Source organism: Drosophila tropicalis, unplaced genomic scaffold, assembly GCF_018151085.1.
Source record: "Drosophila tropicalis isolate 14030-0801.00 unplaced genomic scaffold, ASM1815108v1 contig_1009, whole genome shotgun sequence".
NCBI lineage: Eukaryota > Metazoa > Arthropoda > Insecta > Diptera > Drosophilidae > Drosophila > Drosophila tropicalis.
This window is the reverse complement of record NW_027172367.1, coordinates 91,766-112,518: the sequence shown is the minus strand read 5'-3', so window position 1 is coordinate 112,518 and position 20,753 is coordinate 91,766. Positions and strand designations below refer to the sequence as shown.

The window sequence follows — 20,753 nt, the reverse complement described above, 5'->3', positions numbered from 1 at the left end:
TGGCTTCAAGTGGGTCTATAAGAGTCTAAAAGCGCAGATACCAAAGTGCCAATTAAACTCACACAAATCATTCGAAATTTAACACTAATCCTGGAAGGGTAAACTTCGTTAATACTATAAAACCCTAAAAAGACCAATTTCAATTCTAATTTTTATGTACAAATATGTTTTATTTAAACTTTAGCTTGAATTGTTTTATTCAACTTCTGATGATGTCATTACATTGGCATCAATCTTAAAAAAAATATACATATAAAAACATCCAATGTTTCAAGTTTTTTGCTACGCACCAAATTCTACGGAGATGAAGTTTCTTACTCGTTTTTTGCCTGAACTGATGCCAGCACTTGAGGCTGGTTACTTGACTTGACCACACACACTCCATGACTACGATGATAATGATTGGGTTGTGGATGATGATGATGATGATGAACGGACACAAAAAATATCTGTAGAGCCTCGAAATACTTGGCCAGTGCCGCATTCATAATTACCCAACAAATTCTAGAGCAATCAATGGTATATAGCCCAAAGACAAGTGAAATCTGAAGAGTTTTGAATTAATTACCATCGTGTGTCTGTGCTTTGTGTGTGGAAAGGAAAAGGTAAAATCTTTCAGAAATCAGCACAGCCACAGCACTTGACGGGCCCGACACCACGGCAATTAAAGCGAAAGATTCATTCGTTTATAACTCGAAACTGGCAAAATCGATTAATAAGTGGCACAGCATGTGCGTGGCTCGTTTACTCAGCCAACCTAAACCGAATAAGATAACGAGTTGGACCATGGCTCTGCGATTCCAATTCTTATTCAACTTATCGCATGTGCGTGTGACCTGTTAATTACGGTTGGGTAAAAACAGTCAATTGCCATCACCAAGTTTATGGTTCTCTCTATATTATCTATGATCAAAGACAGGTTACTGTTGACCCACAAACGACTTATCATCACATCGGTGTCCGACTCAAACAGTTCTCAAATGTCAAATGCGTTTAGAAAGGACATAACAAGCTAATCAGAACAAAACATTCCACGATTACCACCAGACTTTGTGTTACTCAAGATAGAATGGGCAGTTATAGATATCTAACTGACAATACTAAAGTTTGTATTTACTATTGGAGGGACTCATTAAAACAGCCATAAGCCAGTGGAAATCTTCCCTCCTTGGTTCGACTACCATGATCGGACGATAGTAATCCATAGTATCAATAATAACTCAATGATGTTGCACCACGAGTGAGTGGACTACTATTCCTCTGGTCACATTTACCGATGACATTTGGACTGACATCTTGGGGCCATTTATCAATTCGATTCGCACCTAATGACTGTACTGTTACTTCATTTCCTGCCTGTTTGTTACATTCACTCACTGAAAAGTCATGAGCCCTTTCCTGGCATTTTGTATAAGCCGCTGCAGGGTATCAAAAAGTTGTTGGCTATCGCGATTGAACTTTGTTGCCACGGCTGCCGATTAATCTAAAGAGTGAGAGAGAGAGCGAGAGAGAGAGAGAAAGAGAGTGGCAGAGAGCCAGTAATCAATAGCGAATCAAATAAAACAGAAGAACTACTAGTAATCCTAGTTTCTAGTTTATAGCGACTAGCAAATGATCTGCGCCTGTTGCTGTTGCTGATCTCATCTTGGCTGAGATGCCATGTCGATGTCGCCCGCTGTGTCTGTTTGCCGACAAAGTCAAAGGGAAAAGTACCGACTTTGATGCTGATGCTGCCGATCAGAAATCAATTTGAAAGCGGCACAATGCCACGTTCTTGATGTAGGGTTTTGTGGTTGGGGGGAGGGGGAGGGGAGTCAAGTCCTCGTCATTATTATGATCATTAACCACTCCCCAAGCACCGTTAGGCAAGAACTGGCTCTAAATCTAACTCTGAGTCTGAATCTGATTCGGGCATCTTCATTAACATTATGGATTGTTGCACAAAGTAAAAACAAAACAACAACGGCAAAATTTACATTTTGCAACATTTGCGACATGCAACATTCAAGCTCAGCATTTGAATTATTTGGTTGAAGCTGCAGTCGAAGTCGTCGCCGTGTTCAGCGCCGCAAGCACTGCGGGGCAAGCAAAACAATGTTGCAGTCTAACGGTAAAAAGCCACTGGCAAGATCCAACTTTGTGGGTCACTGGGTTACCACAAGTATAACCAGAAAAAAGGAAACACACTCACACTCACACACACACACACACATGAGATGCAAGTGGAAGATGCAACATCTTCAGCCGATGCCAGAGAAAGAATCACCGACAAGAGATTAACTTGGTCAAGTCAGGTTGGTTTGGGCCACTTGCGTAAATTACATGCAACTAATTGAGGATGTCAACTGACGTGTCTTGCCTCTATTAAGTGCTTCCTCTGGCCGCTAATGAAGTCCAAGCCAAGGCTGGCCATGGCGGACCAAGTTCGCTTCCATATGAGTTACTTGCCTGCAAGTAGGCGGCCATTTCTCCTCTGTATAGAGATATAAACCCAACGAGATCGTGACAGAAATAATGCATATAAAAATGTATATTATTATAGTTTACAAAATACAAAAATCAAGAGAGCGAAAAAAGGCTAGCAGCAACATAACAGCCTAGGTAACAAAATGGCTATTGCGAGGGCCGGAAAGCGCAGAAACCAATTTAAAATGCAATATTGCACAGTGGTTTGTAAACTGCATTTTTATCTATTTCCTATGTCATTGTAATATCTATCTATTGACTTGTAATTTTACCCCTCAAATCAATGGACATATGAACTTAAAAAGAATAGATAGGATAAACTATAAGGTCCTTTTTTTTAGACTTTAACAGAGACAATCTCAAGACATACTTAGAGGTAAATTTGTTCTTCATGTCTCTCTATTCCTTGAGCCTTTGAAACCAATTTTGAAGTCAGTTATTGTAAGGTATAAGCGAGTTTAGTTCGATTTTTAACACCCTTTTTTATTTTTTATTCATTTGTCAGGTTCAAAGGTTAAACTTTCTTCTACACACGGGTTAGTTGCTGCCCAATCTTCCTGAAAGGTTTGTGCAAAATATTTTAGTCGGATTTCCCAATTTGAAAATGTTAAGTGTCTAATTTGAATTGGTCATAACCCACTGTGCACATCTTCTCATGTTATGGGCACTAAAAAAAGGTCCAAGCAAAGTCAGTGCCAGCTAAAAATAAAAAGAGTCAACGCTTTAGCATGTCTATGGCCGTGCCAATCTCTGTGAGGCTGGCGGCCAGAAAAAGGCGACATGCATGCCGCAGCAGTAGACATAGAGACATAAGACGTAAGACATAAAGGCAGCAGCATATGGCAAAGTTGGCCAAGTCAGAGAATCAGGCAGGAGATAGACAGTCAATCTTATGGCCAGAGACAGACCGACACGACCAAGGCAAAGGCGAAGGCGTAGTGGATGGGGAGTAGGATGAGGTAGACGATAAGGGATGGGGAAGACAACGACGATGTTGTAGCATCATTAAATTCGTTTAAAGCATCTCGCGCTCGCACACGGACCCAGCGGAGAAAAGACGATTTTTGGCATAGTCCAAAGGCAAAGTTAAAGCTACCAACAACGTCTGCATCATCACGACTTTGGGCTTGTTGTAATATATGCGAAATGGCTGAAGTCTCGACTGCATTTCATTGAACCTTCAACTTGACTTTGGCATTTCAGCATTTTCAATTTGGTTTCGTGGTTACGAGGGCTGTTAAAGAGTTTCCTCAAGACTCTTGCTTCAAACGAACGTCAAACAAAAAATATTGAAATATTATTTATTAGCGAAATGGAAATTCCTGCCCAACATCAAAGTTAATGCTAGGACTTTTTTTGTGGTGTTAGAAAACTACAATATAAGACTATTTATTGGATATTGCAAGTAACTTCGTACTTGAACTTGTTGAATAACCCTCTCATTGCTCCTCGGTGTATCTTTATCTCAGTTTTCCTCTTTGTCTTATCAGCTGCATGGGGCCTCAAGTTCGAGATCATGACACTGATCTCTGATCACTCTTTTCTTTTTTGGCTGTAAAGATATTTCGTTTACAGTTGGCTTTCTTTTCGCCAGCTGCTTTGATTGGAGCGCCCTGAGGGGTGTGAGAGTTCCCAACATGCAGATTGGCACAGCTTAATTAGCTTATGCCTAGACTGAACGAGAGACGGTGACTGAACCAGGCCAAGTCAGCCAGCTGAAAACTGGCCTGACTTGGACTTGGACATGGACAGCCAATGCCAGCCTACACATGCCATTTGAAAGAAAATGGCACACAGCTAGGCAGCATTCTGGCTATGAAGGAAAAGAGGTCATCAATTCACATACTAAAACAGCCACTAAAAAATGTAATACATAACATGGCAAATATATAGGAGTTTTTCAGACTTCGCCTGCCGTGAGAAACTCTCGGCCAAACGTTGAACAAAATGAGGACCGAAGCAGCTAAGAACCACAGAACGTGCATGACCCAAGGGTTCGAAACTTGGCTTATAATTTATGTCTGCAATACAAATTTACTGCCCTTGGTCCAATTTGGGTCTTTTGTCAGGGATCGGACTCAAGGATAAGTGTGTTCTGAAAGTGAGTGAGACTGAATGAATTGCCCAAAGGCTTAGTTGAAAGGGTCAATCATAAATTTTGATCTGATACCTCATATCTGATCATTTTAAATTCTCAAATACTCTAAGAATAATTCCAATTTAATGCAAATTTCAAATGATATATTGTTGATGGACTCTTGCTGAGGTCTTGGTTAATGTCTTATTTGTGTTTCATCAACAAAAAACGAATGTAATCTTCCGGGGTTGGAAGAATTCCAGTCACGATTTGCATTGGCGAGTTGCAGGAGGAGGAGTCCAGGAGGAGTTACGCAGACGTTTTTTTTGTTAAACTAACAATCGGCTGTCCCTATCCAGTGACTAATTCATTTAGTATAGTAGGTACTAAAAATGTGAGTTGATTTCGCGATGGTTTCCCGGGCAACTGCCTGCAAGGTCACTCCAATCAAACAATCGAGCTAGGGAGAAACCGAAGGCGAGCGAACACAAAGAAACCCCATGACTCAACCGTAAGACCCAGTTGCATGCAAATTGAAGAACATTCAAATTTTATGAAATAGTTTATATGGCTGCACTTTGACTTGGTCATTGACACGATCGACGAAACGAAAGAACTGACCGAATTGCAGTTTGCATTTTCCATTATGCGCAATAAATCATAGGTGCAATCGATTGGCCAAATCGATTGCTCGGTTGTTTGAATGTGTACAGAGCACATGGACTTGAGTTGCCATGGTGTGTCATGGCACGATCCAAAGTAAATCTGCTAATTGTTCCACTGCATGCAAATGTGGCTTCAAACATCGGCAAAGGGGTGCAGTTCCAGTTGTTTGAACACTTGAGACTTTTTGATTTGTGGCTGGCGTTTTGTGGTCACGTGCGCCGAACTGTGCACGCCCAGCTGTCGCAAGATAAGAAAGCCGCCAAACACTTGACGGTTAAAAGAGGTACGGAGAACAAACCACACTTATGCTCGGACGCCCCCAAGTGCCATGTCAACTAATCCCCCACCCTATGCGAACACACCCACTAAACAAAGTTAACGAAATATAGGTAATATTTGTGTGGTTTATTAAAAATCTACGACATTTCTCCACTCGGGTGACACACTTTGAATCATTAGTATAAGATATCAGCATTCCTTTTTCCCACTAACAAGACAAAATTTACATCGGCTCAAGTAAATCTCACAAATGTACTCTTTAATTGATCCTCATTTCCTCACTGATCCCTCATCTGATCCCGTGTCTCGTCTTCTTCCCCCAGATATCCGATTCCCAAAACATCTCACAGCCAAACGGCACACAGCACACACAGCGCAAACAGTTGGAGGTGCTGCAGGCACGCACCGCCAACGGCGCCATGCAAGTAATACGCACACAGACAGTACAAAAGACATCATCCACATCGCGCTGGTCCTCCACATCCACCTCCACAACCACTCGCACAGCAAACTCCAGCAGCAATGGCTGGGGCCAGTTCAAGCTAAAGTCCAGGCCGAGCCAAAGCGTTGACATTTGTGAGCTTAGCGATGGCGATGGAGATGACGATTATGATGATGATGCCGATGCCGCTGGCAGTAGTCTTAGTGGCAGCGAATCCACATCCACGCTGAGGCATGACCACAAGAAGGAGTTGGTTGACGATCATGTTGATTTTGTTGTGATTAATGGCCAGTCGAGCGATCAAGACGATGACGGCGTCACTGACGACGTTGCTCATTTGCACAAACTTGGCCACAATTTGTTACCCGATACGGCTCCAAGCTTGAAATTGAGCAATCTAATGGTAAGTTATGCCCCAAGCCTGTCCCTGCTGTCCGGTAGTTGCAGCTCTACTCTAGGTTGCTATTTTTCATGCGCATTGCTTTTGGCTGGGCGGCTCATTAGCATGCGCCAATGTTAGTTTTTCCTTGTTGAGTTTTTTGTCATGTTTCTTTGGGTAACCAACTACCTAACAACTTACAACTCCAACTCGGACTCGGACTCTGACGGCTGGTCTCGACCATGGCAATGACCGAAAATGGTCAGTGTTGTTAACTGGTTGGCGCCTATTATTGCTGGGAAATGATCAAATATTTGGAAAATCATGACCATCAGTTGTTGTAATGACTGTTGAAAATGTATGTTGTGTTCCAAAAACGATTAGCAATTATGTAACTGTCTTTCTCAAAATTAATGTTCTCTCCTGTGCTCCAATATATAGTAGATACATATGGAAATGAAAGTACTTTAGGTTATCAGATACCTATTAAGACCTCGTCAAAATGTGTATACTCTTCTGCAGGTACCAAAATGAAAGCATTTTCTTTAAGAAATATATAAAAGAAGAAAGTTCTTTTCATGCGATGCTCCTTCTGACCTGGGAAGGGAATCGATCAATACTAATAATACGTAATGCCATTAAAGCGGACTGTTATAATAAATTTACACAATTCCAACTTTTTGCATCCCACACTATGAATTGGCTTAATTCTTGGAGTTTAGCCAAATGAATAGACTTTATCATAAGAGACTATCGAGATTGGGCTACCAGAATAGAAGAACATAACTCACAACTTATCTACAATTGGCCAAATGCCATACATCAAAAGCAAGAAATAACCATACGACCACGCTCAGTCTGGATTCTAATAAAATCTCACACCGAGAGAATCGATAATAATAGCCAAACTCAATTAAGCGACTAACACTTAAGCCATAAAATCTTTTTACCTATATATTGTAGTAAATATATATATATATAGATACCAGTGGGTACATATATATGGCAGACGAGCCATATTGGCCATACAGACATTTGGGTCATTATGACAACAAAAGGAAATTTTTGGCATGCCACCCATGCCAAGGCAGAAGTAAAAGTCTATAATTATAATCGTTTGGGGAACGGCCAAGGGAGCTGACTGAAAAGTAGAGGGAAGTGAGGCGGAGGTGAGATGAGGATGGAAGTGGAGGTGTCGGTCTGGGAGTTGGTGTGAAAGGAACAGAAAAGAGACAACCTCAACGCCCACTAGCAAACAACTGCTGCTCGTTGTCCATCAATCTTAAATTCAAAAATTTCTTTAAGTTTTGGTATGTTTTTGTTCGTATTTTCTTTTCTTTTTTTTTTGCGAGCGCAGAAAATGAATTTGTTTAGCACTTCAAAAAAAATGATTCATTTAAGCACTGGGAAACACCCAAAATGATTCAAGAACCCATAATTCGAACAGTACCTTGTTATTTTCGAACCCATTTCAAATCAGAGCTAGTGATTTATGATTTAAATCTCCCTGCGGGAAAGTAGATTGAATCCTAATCAAGAGTTTTAACTCAAATACTCAACGAACAAAATGAAATATCAATATTTTAATAAATTAAATTAAGGCTACTTTGATTAGACTTTTATAATAATAATGATTTATCCATAAAGCAATATGTTTTACATATATGTTTGTTTTTGTTTAAAATAACTAGATTTAAGGAGCGACAATTATTCGCTTATAATGCGGAAATCCATTAGGCTTAAGTTGATATTTTCCTCTTGAACTTATAGTCGACTTTGCTCCAGTGTTGACTTCCTTAAGCAGTTCCTGTCAAGCACCCACTATAAATGTACCAACAATCAGAATAAAAACACCCTCACTCACGATCACTGGCTATAAGGCGCTCATTTTTGTCTGTTTTGTTTGCCATTTACAGAAAAGCAGTTCGAGTATTTCCAGTCAAAGCAGCAACAATTCAAATTTAACAACTGCAACAGCAACAGCAGCAACGATGTTGACGACGGCGGCCAACACCCACAGAAGTGCGGGTAAAATAAGCCTACATGCAATTGTTGAACCGGCATCAGCATCAGCATCATCATCGGCTTGGCCCAAGCAAGCTGACTTATATGGTCAGAGCAACAGGCGTGTGGGTGTTCCAGCAGCTGAAGCTGGAGCTGACGTAGTTGTTGGCACGCCAACGCAACGTCGTCGTGATTTGGAAAGTTTCCGGCATGAGAACGGCAACGAGGCAGACGATGATTTGCGGTAAGTGAGCAAATTGAAATTCGGCAAAATATTTCATTTCAATTATTTGGCTAACGGCGACACTTCGTTTCAATTTGCTGCAGGCTCAGTGCGAGACACCAGCGTCGCCAGCAGGTGTCACAGTCTGTCTATGCCCCACCATTGACACCGATCGCAACATCGCTCCAGCGTTCTCGTTCCATTTCCACAGATGATCTCAGCAACGAGTGGGACCGTCGCAGCAACAACGACAACGACATCGAAAACGAGGAACATCCCGGAGAGTGGCGTCGTGTGAGTAAGCTGCGGCGATCGTTTCAATCGCAGGACCACTATAAGACCCCAACACCAGCCGTGAGGTCGCGGCCCTTGGACTTGCCCAGCAATTCGGTAAGTGTGGCACGCATGCGGGCAGAATTGGAGAACAGACGACGCCTGCACACGGCCATGCGAAACAATCACGTGGATCTAGCTGCCCTGGACACTATTTTGAACAGTGCCACTCCAAAGCCAACAGTTGCCAAGAGAAACACATTTCTGACAGCCGAATCTCTTCAAGAAATTCGCGGCAAGCTTAAGAAGCTCTCGGACGAGAGTTTGTACAAAGAGGACTTCCTAGCATATCAGGCCAGGAAGCAATCGAAAGAGGATATACAACCGCAATCATCCGCTTTCCGCCCGGTCGCACATAACACACATAGTTTGGAGTCACGACAGCGTCAAAAAGACACCAATTCGAGTGAATGGCATTTGCGTCGGAAATCATATGGTTTTGAGAAGATGGCACCGCCAGAGGATAAAAGCATTTTCCGTGTGGATGCGTCCACAGATTCCGGGCTAGGCCGCTCAGGTGAACAACTGGGCAACTGGTCGCCCACTGAGAGGGAGCGAGAGCGTGCTGCTTCTGCCGTTAACAATGGTAACAGCAGTGGCACCATTATACATTTTAGTCGCCAATTGAAACCAGGGAGCCCCCAGTCGAGTGAAGGCGAACTAAGCAAACGCCATTCAATTGCCGTCGAGGAAACTTGGCGGGATATTCGCAAAACCTCACAGGTCCATGTAAACGGTGAGAATATCACAAGTAGCAGCACCTCCTCTACCAGTCATCTTCAGCGCAACAGTGCGCAAAAGCGTGTGGAATTCTGCAAGACTGAAGTGCATTTCGCGGCCGAATCGGGACGAGTGAATATAGTGGAAACAGATGGTAAACCACCGCCAACACAAAACTTTCGCCGACGTCGACGCACTGCGAGTGGTCCACTACAGAGTCTGGTGAAGGCAGCCAGTGCCAGTCCAAGCAACACAAGCGGCACCGATGTAGTTACCCACTTTGGTGATGATTCACAGCGTCGCAAGACAATAGTCACTAGCACTGTGGCTTACAGAGCTACCTTAATGGAACCACCAGAGGTAGTTAGCAACCAACCGAGTAACAATAGCACACAAGTCACTGTGACTATACCGAAACCGATTGCGTTGGAGACGGGGCGCTTTAGTCAAATGGAGTCCACCTCAAGAAATAGTTACACCTCGACCAGTGGAGTGGACACCACGGACAACGAAACCGATGAGTTGGCCAATATACGTGGAATTTTAAAGAATAAGCCAGTTAAACCGAGACCCTATCATTTGGGGGAAAATATTGAAAGTGCGGATGTTCTTTGGAGTGTTCCACCATCGATTAAAAGTGACCGAGAAAGTCCCGCAGGCAAGGAAAGTGGTGAGTGTACGACAGAATGATTCTCTAAGAAGAACAAGCGATAGAAAATCCTTTACAAGATCCACGCCAAAATCCAGTCTTCTCTAATGAAGATTGTTAATTTTGTATCAAAGTAATCCAAACCAGGGAATCAGAAAACATTTTGAGTTAGAATTTTTAAAAACATGTCCCTGTATCTTTATCAACCTTCTTCAGGAATATGCAATAAAACAAAGAAGGATCATAAGGATACAAGGATAAATAAAATGAGTTTTATTTTCAATAGTAAGTTTCATTTTCATGAAATGAATAATACAAATTATGAATATTTGTAAGCATCATTGTCTTCCGCTGTAGAAAAGATCTGAAAAGAGTTTTTATTTTCTTTGTTTGATTTATAGCAACAGTTGGCGAATCGCCAATTACAACCAAATCGGTGGCTGAACGTATACGCATAGTGGAACAGCGGCAACACGATCAACAGCAGAGCTCACCAGCTGGCAATGGATACTCTACCAAGATAAATGTCAGCTTGGGCGCAGAAGACAACTGCCAAAACGATTCAGGTTGGTTAATGTCGTTTTTTTCTAATTATACCCAATGAGGGTATATTAATATCTATTAGTTTGACTTAGTTGTGGGTATGCCTGTAGACTTATTTAGACTCCTCTACTTTGACTTGAACTCTCTGCTCAATTGTATGCGCATGATCAATTTGCTGCTGTGCTGCTGCTTCTACTCTCGATTACTAACTATATGTACACCTAACTCTGATCACTTTCTAACCGGCCACTAAATCCAAATGCAATCCATTCAACAAACACCAACACCAAACAATTTCCGCACATTTACCCCTCTCACAGGACATCGACAAGAGGCCCATCGTCGCCGGCCCAGTGTCCAGGATCTAATGCTTGAAGATTTACGCACCCATCAGCGCATACTGGACGAGGGCTTGAAGTCCACATCATTGATAATGAAAACCATGCGATCAGCAAGCGAATTCGATGAGGCCATGCGTCGTCTGAGCATAGCCTCAATCGAGTCCGCATTGATTCAACCCACGATACTAGTGCCTCGGCCAATGATTCGCTCGCACAGTTATCAGGAGGATACTAGAACAACTTCATCATTATCATCCCGGCGAACATCGACTACCTCCATAGCCAGCAGTGATTTGTTTGGCAGCGCTTTGTATGATTCACTGCCACGAACTCCATTGACACCGCCGCGTCTAAAGCTCCTAGGCAATACTCAAATACCTGTCAGTCAGCAGCTAACGCAGCTGCGGCGACTCTATGATGCAGCCGACCAACAGGACGAGGATAGCGCGGATGAGGAAGTAAAGCGATACTTTCGCGATATCGACAGTGGCGGTGGTACCCAGTCGAGTTCATCGCCAGAACCACCTCCGCCATATCACAGCGAGGACGTCAATCTCATTAATGGCACAGAGTATTCGAACAGCTGGAGTCGGTTGAAAGCCAAACGAACCGTTTGGAAAGTAGAGGCTCAAGGTCAAATGCTTCAGCGAGCAGGTAACACAATAACAGGATTTTCAAAAGGAGGGATGGGGGTTAATGTAGAGGAGTTTATCAATGAGGCAGGCAAACCAACAAAAGTTGACTACTTACTTTAACAATTTTTCCTCGATTTCTATCACTTGCAGATCTTCCCAAGTCCAATGTTATGAACATTGCTCTGCACTCGCCACGAGTGGAGATGCCCAAGGTCACTCCGCCTACACTACGCATAGGCCAACTGGTGCCTGTGGCCAAGCCGCGGACCCTGTTCATTCAACCTCAGCCACAACCTCAAACTCAAAATCATTCCCAGACAACCGAAAATAACGACGAGTCCGGCAGTGAGTCCCTCAAGATTGTCAAAGAGGCAAGAGGGGCCCGCAAGCTGCGGGAACACGAGCTCTCCTATTTTGGAGTTCAGCAACAACAGCAACAGAAAGTGCTTTCAACTTCCAGTGCCCACACGAATCCCAGAAGATCGTTGCCCTCGCGGAGCAGAGTGAGCCAAAGTGACGACGTCTCCACTACGACCACAACAAAGTGGCAGTTGCTGAACGACCGACCCGATTTATTAAGACATAGCCCACAGGGGGCCAACGATAACGACAATCACGATAGTAACATTCTAGATGATGACGACGAAAATGATGGAGAACAAGAGCATTGTTATGAGAACATTGCGAACGAATTGACCACTACTTTTAGGGTAAAGCCTGCGTCGCCTAGTAACAGCTATGAGCGCAAGTCTGACTTGCAGCGTGATGCCCAAATCCTTAGTGAAATGACACACAACGCTGATCAAACTATGAAGGTAAGTTATATCATTTATGCTTTATCGGAGGGAACTTTTAAATCACTCTTCTTATAGGCCCTTTCTGACGAGGCTGCCATCAAGGATCAGCGACGGCGACGATCCTGCTCCTTGCAGCGTCGTCAAGGCAAGCCCCTCGAAACCATCGACGAAAAGGTAAAAATCTATAATTCAGAGCGACAACATTCCTCAAGTGTAACTCGTGGCACCTTCGCCTCGGAGGCACGTCGTAATTCACGGCAATCCACACCCTCGCCTACACCACGAGCACGCAGCTCCTCCCAATCCTCAATTGAGTGCTGTCCCCGTGCCCGGTCCCGCTCGAGTTCTCGAGAGTCCATGACTCAGGGCGGTGCTTCCTCGGATGATCAATCAAGCAAGCAGCGGGTAGAGCGTTTGCGCATGCGCACCCCAAAGCGTGAGAAATCGCGACACGATCATGTCACGGAGAATCGATCTAGACACAGTAGTAAGCAGAAATCTAGTGCCAGCGCACTTCCAGAATCGACAAGGCGAATTCATCATCATAGTCGACACCGCAGCGGAGAGCAAGAACATTCCGGTGAGGGTAAGAACAGCTCATCCGTCCGTCTAATGCGTTCTTCACGTGTTTCTGATGAACATCGTCTGCGCTCGAGTAGCCAGCGAATCAGTGATCGGGAACGTGAACGTGAACGCACACGAGTCTCTAGCGAAAAGCATCGAGAGGAATTGACGCGATCGCGTGGTAAGTATTCCATGAGATCCTAATTATTTGACATTGTAGAAAACAGAAGAATTGCTAAGATGGATGGTTTTTAATCAAATCTTCTTGCAGAATTACTTGTTTTGGGCTTACTCTTAATGGGTGCCACACAGCCCCACAGACTACATAAACGCTTTAGGTTCGGTAGAGCAAAAGTTATCAGAGTCCAATGAACTAAACTGCACTTTATCGAGTAGATACCGTGATAGATCCTATGATCGATTACACAGTCTGCTTAGGCACACGAACTGTTCCAATTTCACACACACAAACTCACGAGAAACATAATTGTTCCCAATAAATATTGATAGGGGAATGAAATTTGTATTAAAATCTAGTTCATCACACAGTTCTAGATAGAATTTATAAGATATACTATTTCTATAAAATTACTTATAGATCGACAAGGCAACGATCAGCTTAGTAAATGCGAATAATATGTTTGGTCTGGCCTCTGGTCTACTCCCGGCTTTAAGCAAAACAAGTTTCATTCCCCATTACACTTTACTCCTTGAGCACTTCTCACATAGTTGAACTAAATATCGATAGCTAACAGATGTCTTACGTCATAAATTGATAGTTTTTTTTGTTAACATTGAATTATGCCTATATAGATTGAAACTTATGCGATTCACGTTCCATCTGCAGGTCACTCCAGTCGCTCTAGGCACACTGAGGAGCAGTTAACGAAACGCGAAAGCGCCAGCAGGCCAATTAAGAGTAGATCGAGTCGCGGCAGCCACGACACAACAACAACAACAACATCTTCGGCACACAAAAAGTCCACCACATCGAACTCGAAATCCACATCGCACAAAGTATCATCGACACCAACAACTACAACAACAACAGCACCAACAGCGCACAACGAACTGACGTACGTATACGTAACGAATTTAGCCAATACACAAACCACCGAGAAGGAGAACGAGATCGATGCCGAAGCCGACTGCGTGTACGAGGAAATACCGCAACCGCCGCCACGCCGCAAACGCAAAAATGCTTCTCTAATCCCACTGCCCATACAAAGAGTCACTCCCCTGCAGTTGCCTGTGACAGCTTCCAAACCACCCCCCCCCCAAGCCTACGAGCATCGCACAAAGCTTGAAATGATCCCACCCAGTTATTCGAATCAATCCACTTTGCGCTGTCGCAGCTTGGCCCGGCGAAAGCCCTCTCTAAAGGCCACCCAGTCGACCAGTTCAAGTTTTGCCTTCCTACCATATCTGCCAGCCAAGCGCAATTCCAGCGTTAGTCATGTCTATGACAATTACTTGCTATATTCCACTTTGGCCACTCCGGCAACTGCAGGCAAAAAGCTATCCATATCAAAGCTCCGGCCATATCAGAACAATCTCAGCAACGAGCATGCTCAACTATTTGGCGGCCCCAAAACAGTGGTCCCCGGGAGGCGGTGGCCCAAGCGTCTGCGTATGCGGCAAGTGCGCAGCACTGTCTCCACCCATCAGCCCTTTGGCATCTGCACATGTTCATAGTCAGCGCTGGAGTCCCGCACACTTAGAAACCAAATACAAGTTTAAGAACCGATGGCAAAGATCTCACACTAGTTTACTATGCACGCAAAATATTTCACTTACCCAAACCCCCACCCATTTCACCGCCAATCAAACCTTTTCGACCCCATCGAAAAACGACACCAAAACGATGCACAACGAACCGTTTGCTAACCCCTAAGGGTTGTGTTCCTTCACCATTTGCCTATTACTAATCCCGATTTAAGAGATACTTATTATTTTATCCAACTATGTTTTGGTTGTTGATTTCTTGGAGCACATTTACTCGGCCAAGGCAAAACTTATACACACAAAAGAATGAACTTCTTGAAATTGTTTGTGGTTCTGTTTTTACTTTCGACAGCGTAAGCGAACTTTATCCAAATTTTTATAAACACCACGTATTTTGCATGACATCTGGATAAGGGAAAACAAATTTCTAACTATACAAAACTAATTTCTTTCCCTTCAAACACTTAAGTAGACTAAATCTTACCATAACTAGATTAGTCCTGTCCTTACCTTGAAGAAACTAAAAAACCAAAATTGTGAAATTAAAAGTTTGAAATTAACAAATTAATGTTAATATTAACTTGAGTGAGGTGGCCTTGGATGAAAATTAACAGTTTATTTAACCAATTCCTTGCATGATTAAATATTAAACGATAACAATGCTGAAATTCCTCTCACTAATCTCATGTACTTTGCACTCTGGCTCTATTAAAAGGGACCTTTGATTGTAATTTCTGTGAACTCTTAAACACTGACTATGAACATGTTGCTGAGAAATCAAGAAGCAAACAAAAAATCATCATTGAAATTGAAATTCAACATCAACATCAACATCGCCTCTATTTTCTATTTTCCGTATGAACCCAGATACACACTAAAAGCCGTACTCGTACTCCTCGTAGACATATTGATACAACGTAGTGTTGCAAGTAGTAGCAATTGTGTGTGGTATACATATATAGATATCCTAAGGAATTAAACAACAACAAAAAAGAAAAACTAGAGAATAACTCGAATGTGAAAAAGGATTCCCCCTGTCTTGTTAATAACATTGTTTTTCATTTTACTCACCCCTGCAGACACGGTAAAAGCACACTGAATGGACATCACCATCATCCGCATCATCAGCAGCAGAGCAGCAGCAAACATCGCACCGGCCATGCAGGCCAGAGTCATCATCCGGAGCATCAGCATCACCATGTCCATAGTCTGACCACGACGACCATAGCGGCCAGCAAACAGCAACGCGATCGGCATGGCAAGGATAGGAAATAATGTGAAAGACGAATCAACGAAACTACTGAAACATAACATTAAGAAATAATATTATTGCCTACTAATACATATTTACGAATTCGTCCCCTCTCCCTTTTAAACACTTGTGTACATTCAAATGCGGGACTTTGGTAATTTTTGAAATGTTGCCAAAAATTACTTAAGTTGAAGAAAAATGAATGTCTCACATGACTTACTAACACTGCTTATTTAATATTTTATTATCTACTATTATTATACATATATTTCCTTAATTGCGTGCGTTCTCAATGGCAGTTCCTCTCTTCATATTTCCATTCATTTTCAAAATTTCAAGTATTATAACTAAATATGATACCACAACACACACACACAAACCTACACGCCCCCAAAAATGTACTAAAAATGTTTTTGTAATAACAAATGATACTCATATATATTCTCGATTAGCATTTAGTTAAAAGAAGTTGAAACAACTACATATATACGAAGTTTTTGTATGTATTTTGCACTGTATTCGGATTTTAAACAATTTTTATTTAATAAAAAATGAAGTTTTTGAAATGCATTTGCCAATGGTGACCCCATTGTCATTCCATCTAGTTGATAGTTGAAGCTTTTTGCAGCTTTTAAACTATTTCGCATAGGTTATATCGAGCAAGTGGTAAATTTTCAACGAATCGTGCAAGTATCTTTTATCGCACACTCACACATCGACCCACTCGCAAATAGTATGTGCTAGTATCTGTGTGTGGCGAGTAGTATATATGTGGAAGTTTTCATATGTATATGTAGGTAGGTCCGTGTGTTCGAGTAGATAGTGAGAACGGGCAACGTCAACGAGGCTCAGTTGTTGTCCAACCATCGTTACCAACGCGAGTCTACAATTATTTACTGTCCACCTTGTGAGATGTGAGTAGATAAAGGGCAACTTTCGGATGCTCCAGTTGGTAATCGGATAGTGAATATCAAGTATATTCAACGAATGAAAACACTGAAAATACGTATTAAAGTTGAAAGTGTCATTAATCATTATTGGTATTGAAATCATTACTCAAAGTTGTTGTGACACACACAGAGACAAGCGGTCGGAGTCATATGAGTCATCCTAAGACATACGTTTGTATATCTGATAAGCCGAGGAGGTCTTTTAGAATCTACGATCATGTACAGGTGTTTAGACTCATATTGCATTTATGATAAGGCAAAACATTTGCGTAGTTGGCCCCAAAATGATTCACATTGGGAAATAATTACGCAGCTTTTGTGCCAGCCAAAAGATCGGTTCACTTTCTTATCACTCAATTTGTAAAACAATTTTGACATAATTTCAATAGCTGTCAGCCAAAGGGCGGGTGAAACCTGTCACATTATGCCCCAAATGGATTCAAGTGTCCCAGATAAGAACTAAATGAAAAGCCATTTATTTTACGTATCAGATTATTGATGTAATATCATCTCGAGTATATGTATGTATATGTATGTGTACATCATAATCATATTGCTAATTGAGCATCATTTTTGCAATAGGCTAATTACAGAGTGACTCTCGTAGGAAAGAGGTGAAATTCGAATGTTTCCATTCTGAGAAATAAGGTTAAATCTGTGAGATTAGAGCCTCTATATGAACCCAAGTCGAGTTTGTAAACCAAATAGGTTCGATTAAAGTTCTAGTTTCAATTAGTGTCGAAATGTGCTACAGTAGGTATGTTTTCTATATATAATAAATACATCAATAACAAAATATTTTTCTTGGCCAAATAAATTACTTGGCTTTGGTTTGGTTCGCTCTTTATCTTATCTCGGCTAAAATGCGTTTATCTTGTCTAAAATGGCGGACAACAACAGCAACACTGACTGCTAGGTGGCTGACCACATTTGGCTTAGACAAAAGGCCGAACCACTTTGCCATATCATTTGGTTGCCGATAAGATTCCTTGATTAGAAACGCACCAAAAACACAAAAGGCGGAATTATATTGGTGTGTTTCGGCCTCCTCTGCAACGATTTTTATATTAGTATAGCTTTGAAATTAATTCGCAGCGGTTGTGCCTCTCCGAATATAAAACAAATACCCAACAAGTTGGTAGGAGAGCAACGAACAGTTCATTATTCCAACTCCATTTCATTTACTATATGTTGTGCTTCTCTCGATCCGCAGATATAACTTCAAACACAAAACATGTCGCTACTAACGGGCAGCGCCAATGCGGTTAGATACACGCTATTTGGATTTAATTTAATATTTCTGGTAAGTAACACGAAAGAGCCATTAACTGATGGAGAGGTGACTCATCGATGCATTAGTGGTGGGGAAAGTTAGTCAAGTGGTTTTGGGTTAGATTGATCGGGACTAGAGACTTATGTTCCGATAAGATAAACCAGATTAAATGGCTAGGGGAATCACAGTCCAATTGTCAAACACATTTATTGAAAACAGAAAGAAAATATATTCGACATACTACAAAGAATATTTCAAATTAAGTTGGCTTCAAAATAAAAACCTTTATCCTTTCAAATGAAAGACGTTACAATCATATGGGAAGATACAAATGTTCAGACAAAACTATCATAAAACTCCCAAATCAAAGTCGAATTCCTTTTTAGAGTACATCTGGAGAAAGTAGAATCATTTGATCAAGAAGTATAAAAAGCGCTAAAATTGAACAAATTCTCCGAATTAGAGATTATTATATTATATAGTTATATTAGTTATAGTAGTTAGTTATATTATATAGTAGCTATAGTAGTAGTAATGATAATCATTTCGAAAACAACCAAGTTGGTCAAAGGATCTTGTTACTGAGCAACCGAGTTATTGATCTATGAATCCATCGAAGCTAAATGATAAACTGGTTCGATCCATCGACGATCCATACATACAGGACCTCCAAATTTTCTGTAGCTTTAACGGTTATTTATGCCGAATTTGTATACCCTTAAAGTCATCAAGAGTTATACCTCATTCTGTTCTAATGAATGAAAGCTTTTCTCACCCTGATATAAAACTTTTTTAAAAGTTCTAAGGTCTTTAAAATTAAGAAGCAAAAAAGTTGTATCCCCGGATTTTACGACCGATCGTTCCTATTCCTCTATATGTTTTTAGTGTTGGGATTGGAAAATCTTATAAACTCTTATTAGAAACTTAACTACCAAGTTCTATATTAAAAGCTTTTACACTGACGGAGAATGACACTCTGATCCATACGGAATCGGCTAGGGATATTGATCAAGAATATAAATATTCTTCATGTCGCAAATATCTATATACCCCACGAAAGGGAATACAAACATGAGTTAACATTCTTTTTACCCACCTTTGACATTTCTATCTATATCTTATCGGGCAAAAGGAAATGCTGTCACAATAGTCTGGAAATTGATATAATGGAGTAGGTTTTGTCCGAATACTTATATATAATTAATCAAAACCCTTTGAAGGGCAGGTCTTTATGCTAGATTATATATAAAATTGATAAACATTGCGAAGGCTATTTATGTACATATATAACATTTTTGTGTTTCCGATTCAACAGATTACTGGAATTATATTGATAGCTGTGGGTGCCGGTGTGGGATCCGTTTACACCGGCTATGAGCTCTTTTTGGCCGGCAAATTCTTCTCCATACCCACATTCCTGATTGTGATCGGTTCCTTCATCATTGTGATCACATTCTTTGGCTGCTGGGGTGCTCTGAAGGAGAACTATTGCCTGGTCCTCAGTTTCTCGGTGATGCTGGCAATCATTTTCATCTTGGAACTGGCCGCCGGCATTAGCGGTTATGTCTTGCGAAACGATGCCGAGAACTTGATTAAAACGTCGCTCACAAATTCGCTAAGTGAATACAACGAATTGAATCAGAATCCCACCACAAAGTTATGGGACGATGTACAGCGGAACTTTGACTGCTGCGGTGTAACAAACTTTTCTGATTGGTCCAATCTATTTGACAACACATCATTGCCCCTGTCCTGCTGCAATGTGCCAGTCGGAGCCATTGGCACCTTCTCCTGTCTAAACACCACTGAAAGTATCATCGATCGCCATTCAGATGGCTGCCTAACCGGCTTCTCCAACTACATTGCAGCCCACGCAGTGAGCCTGGGAGCCGCTGGCGTTGTAATTGCTGTGCTCCAGGTGAGAGTATATTCTGTCTTTTGATTTTTCAACGTTTTCTGACACCTTTTGTTTTTGTGACAACAGTTCTTTGGCGTCATCTTTGCCTGCTGGGTGGCACGTGAGATCAAGATCCGCAATGGCATCACAGGATTCCCATAGAGGGGGAGCTGCATCAACGATCTAAACAACTAACTAAAGACAGAATAAGAGAGATTTCTCCTCTTGCATGGGGTTACGGATCAAATGCTTTAAAAGCCATTAGTTTCGGCTGTTTATAAGGTCAACGCTTAGATTTCGATTCGCTTTGCTTGTAGCTTCCTTTTGGCTTAATTACACCTGTATACCAAAAATATCAAATAATATTTATTTAATAAAGAAATTTTAGATCTAAAACCACAAAAATATGAGTTTCTAAGCATAAGGGTTCTATTTACTGATAAATTATAATCTTAATTATAAATAAGTCTTACTAAAACAGAATCATTAAGTCCAATTCAATTGCATTTGAAATGACACATTCATATAGACATACGTT

At 41.6% G+C, this 20,753-nt stretch overlaps 2 protein-coding genes across 13 annotated transcripts in view; both read left to right on the top strand.

The window, feature by feature from the left end:
• LOC137579211 (serine-rich adhesin for platelets) overlaps positions 1 to 16,665 on the top strand; it is a 34,827-nt gene extending 18,162 nt beyond the window's left edge. For 3 of the 11 annotated variants that reach the window (XM_068293031.1, XM_068293104.1, XM_068292954.1), the window contains exons 3-11: positions 5,812 to 6,333; positions 8,226 to 8,557; positions 8,641 to 10,259; positions 10,455 to 10,523; positions 10,640 to 10,804; positions 11,908 to 12,572; positions 12,630 to 13,299; positions 13,390 to 13,461; positions 13,966 to 15,915. In XM_068293031.1, coding sequence (XP_068149132.1) covers positions 5,812 to 6,333; positions 8,226 to 8,557; positions 8,641 to 10,259; positions 10,455 to 10,523; positions 10,640 to 10,804; positions 11,908 to 12,572; positions 12,630 to 13,299; positions 13,390 to 13,461; positions 13,966 to 14,813 — 4,962 coding nt within the window. In that variant the 3' untranslated portion in view covers positions 14,814 to 15,915. The other 8 variants (XM_068293320.1, XM_068293573.1, XM_068293353.1 and 5 more) reach the window with 8 other exon arrangements.
• Positions 16,666 to 16,938: 273 nt separating this feature from the next.
• Positions 16,939 to 20,620, top strand: Tsp29Fa (Tetraspanin 29Fa). 2 transcript variants are annotated; one of them, XM_068292767.1, is made up of 4 exons: positions 16,939 to 17,009; positions 18,259 to 18,348; positions 19,634 to 20,236; positions 20,303 to 20,620. In XM_068292767.1, the coding sequence occupies exons 2-4, from the start codon at positions 18,280 to 18,282 to the stop codon at positions 20,375 to 20,377; spliced, it is 747 nt and encodes a 248-aa protein (XP_068148868.1). In that variant the 5' UTR covers positions 16,939 to 17,009; positions 18,259 to 18,279; the 3' UTR covers positions 20,378 to 20,620. The 2 variants fall into 2 exon arrangements, with proteins under 2 accessions (XP_068148868.1, XP_068148943.1); XM_068292842.1 differs by lacking the exon at positions 16,939 to 17,009 and adding an exon at positions 18,038 to 18,183.
• The last annotated feature ends 133 nt before the right edge of the window (positions 20,621 to 20,753 follow it).

What these genes read in the sequence shown, in the direction of transcription:
- Tsp29Fa (XM_068292767.1), top strand. Translation starts at nt 18,280, where the DNA reads ATGTCGCTACTAACGGGCAGCGCCAATGCGGTTAGATACACGCTATTT. An exon ending in GATTTAATTTAATATTTCTG is followed by an intron (nt 18,349 to 19,633) that starts GTAAGTAACACG and finishes CCGATTCAACAG; the next exon opens with ATTACTGGAATTATATTGAT. An exon ending in TTGTAATTGCTGTGCTCCAG is followed by an intron (nt 20,237 to 20,302) that starts GTGAGAGTATAT and finishes TTGTGACAACAG; the next exon opens with TTCTTTGGCGTCATCTTTGC.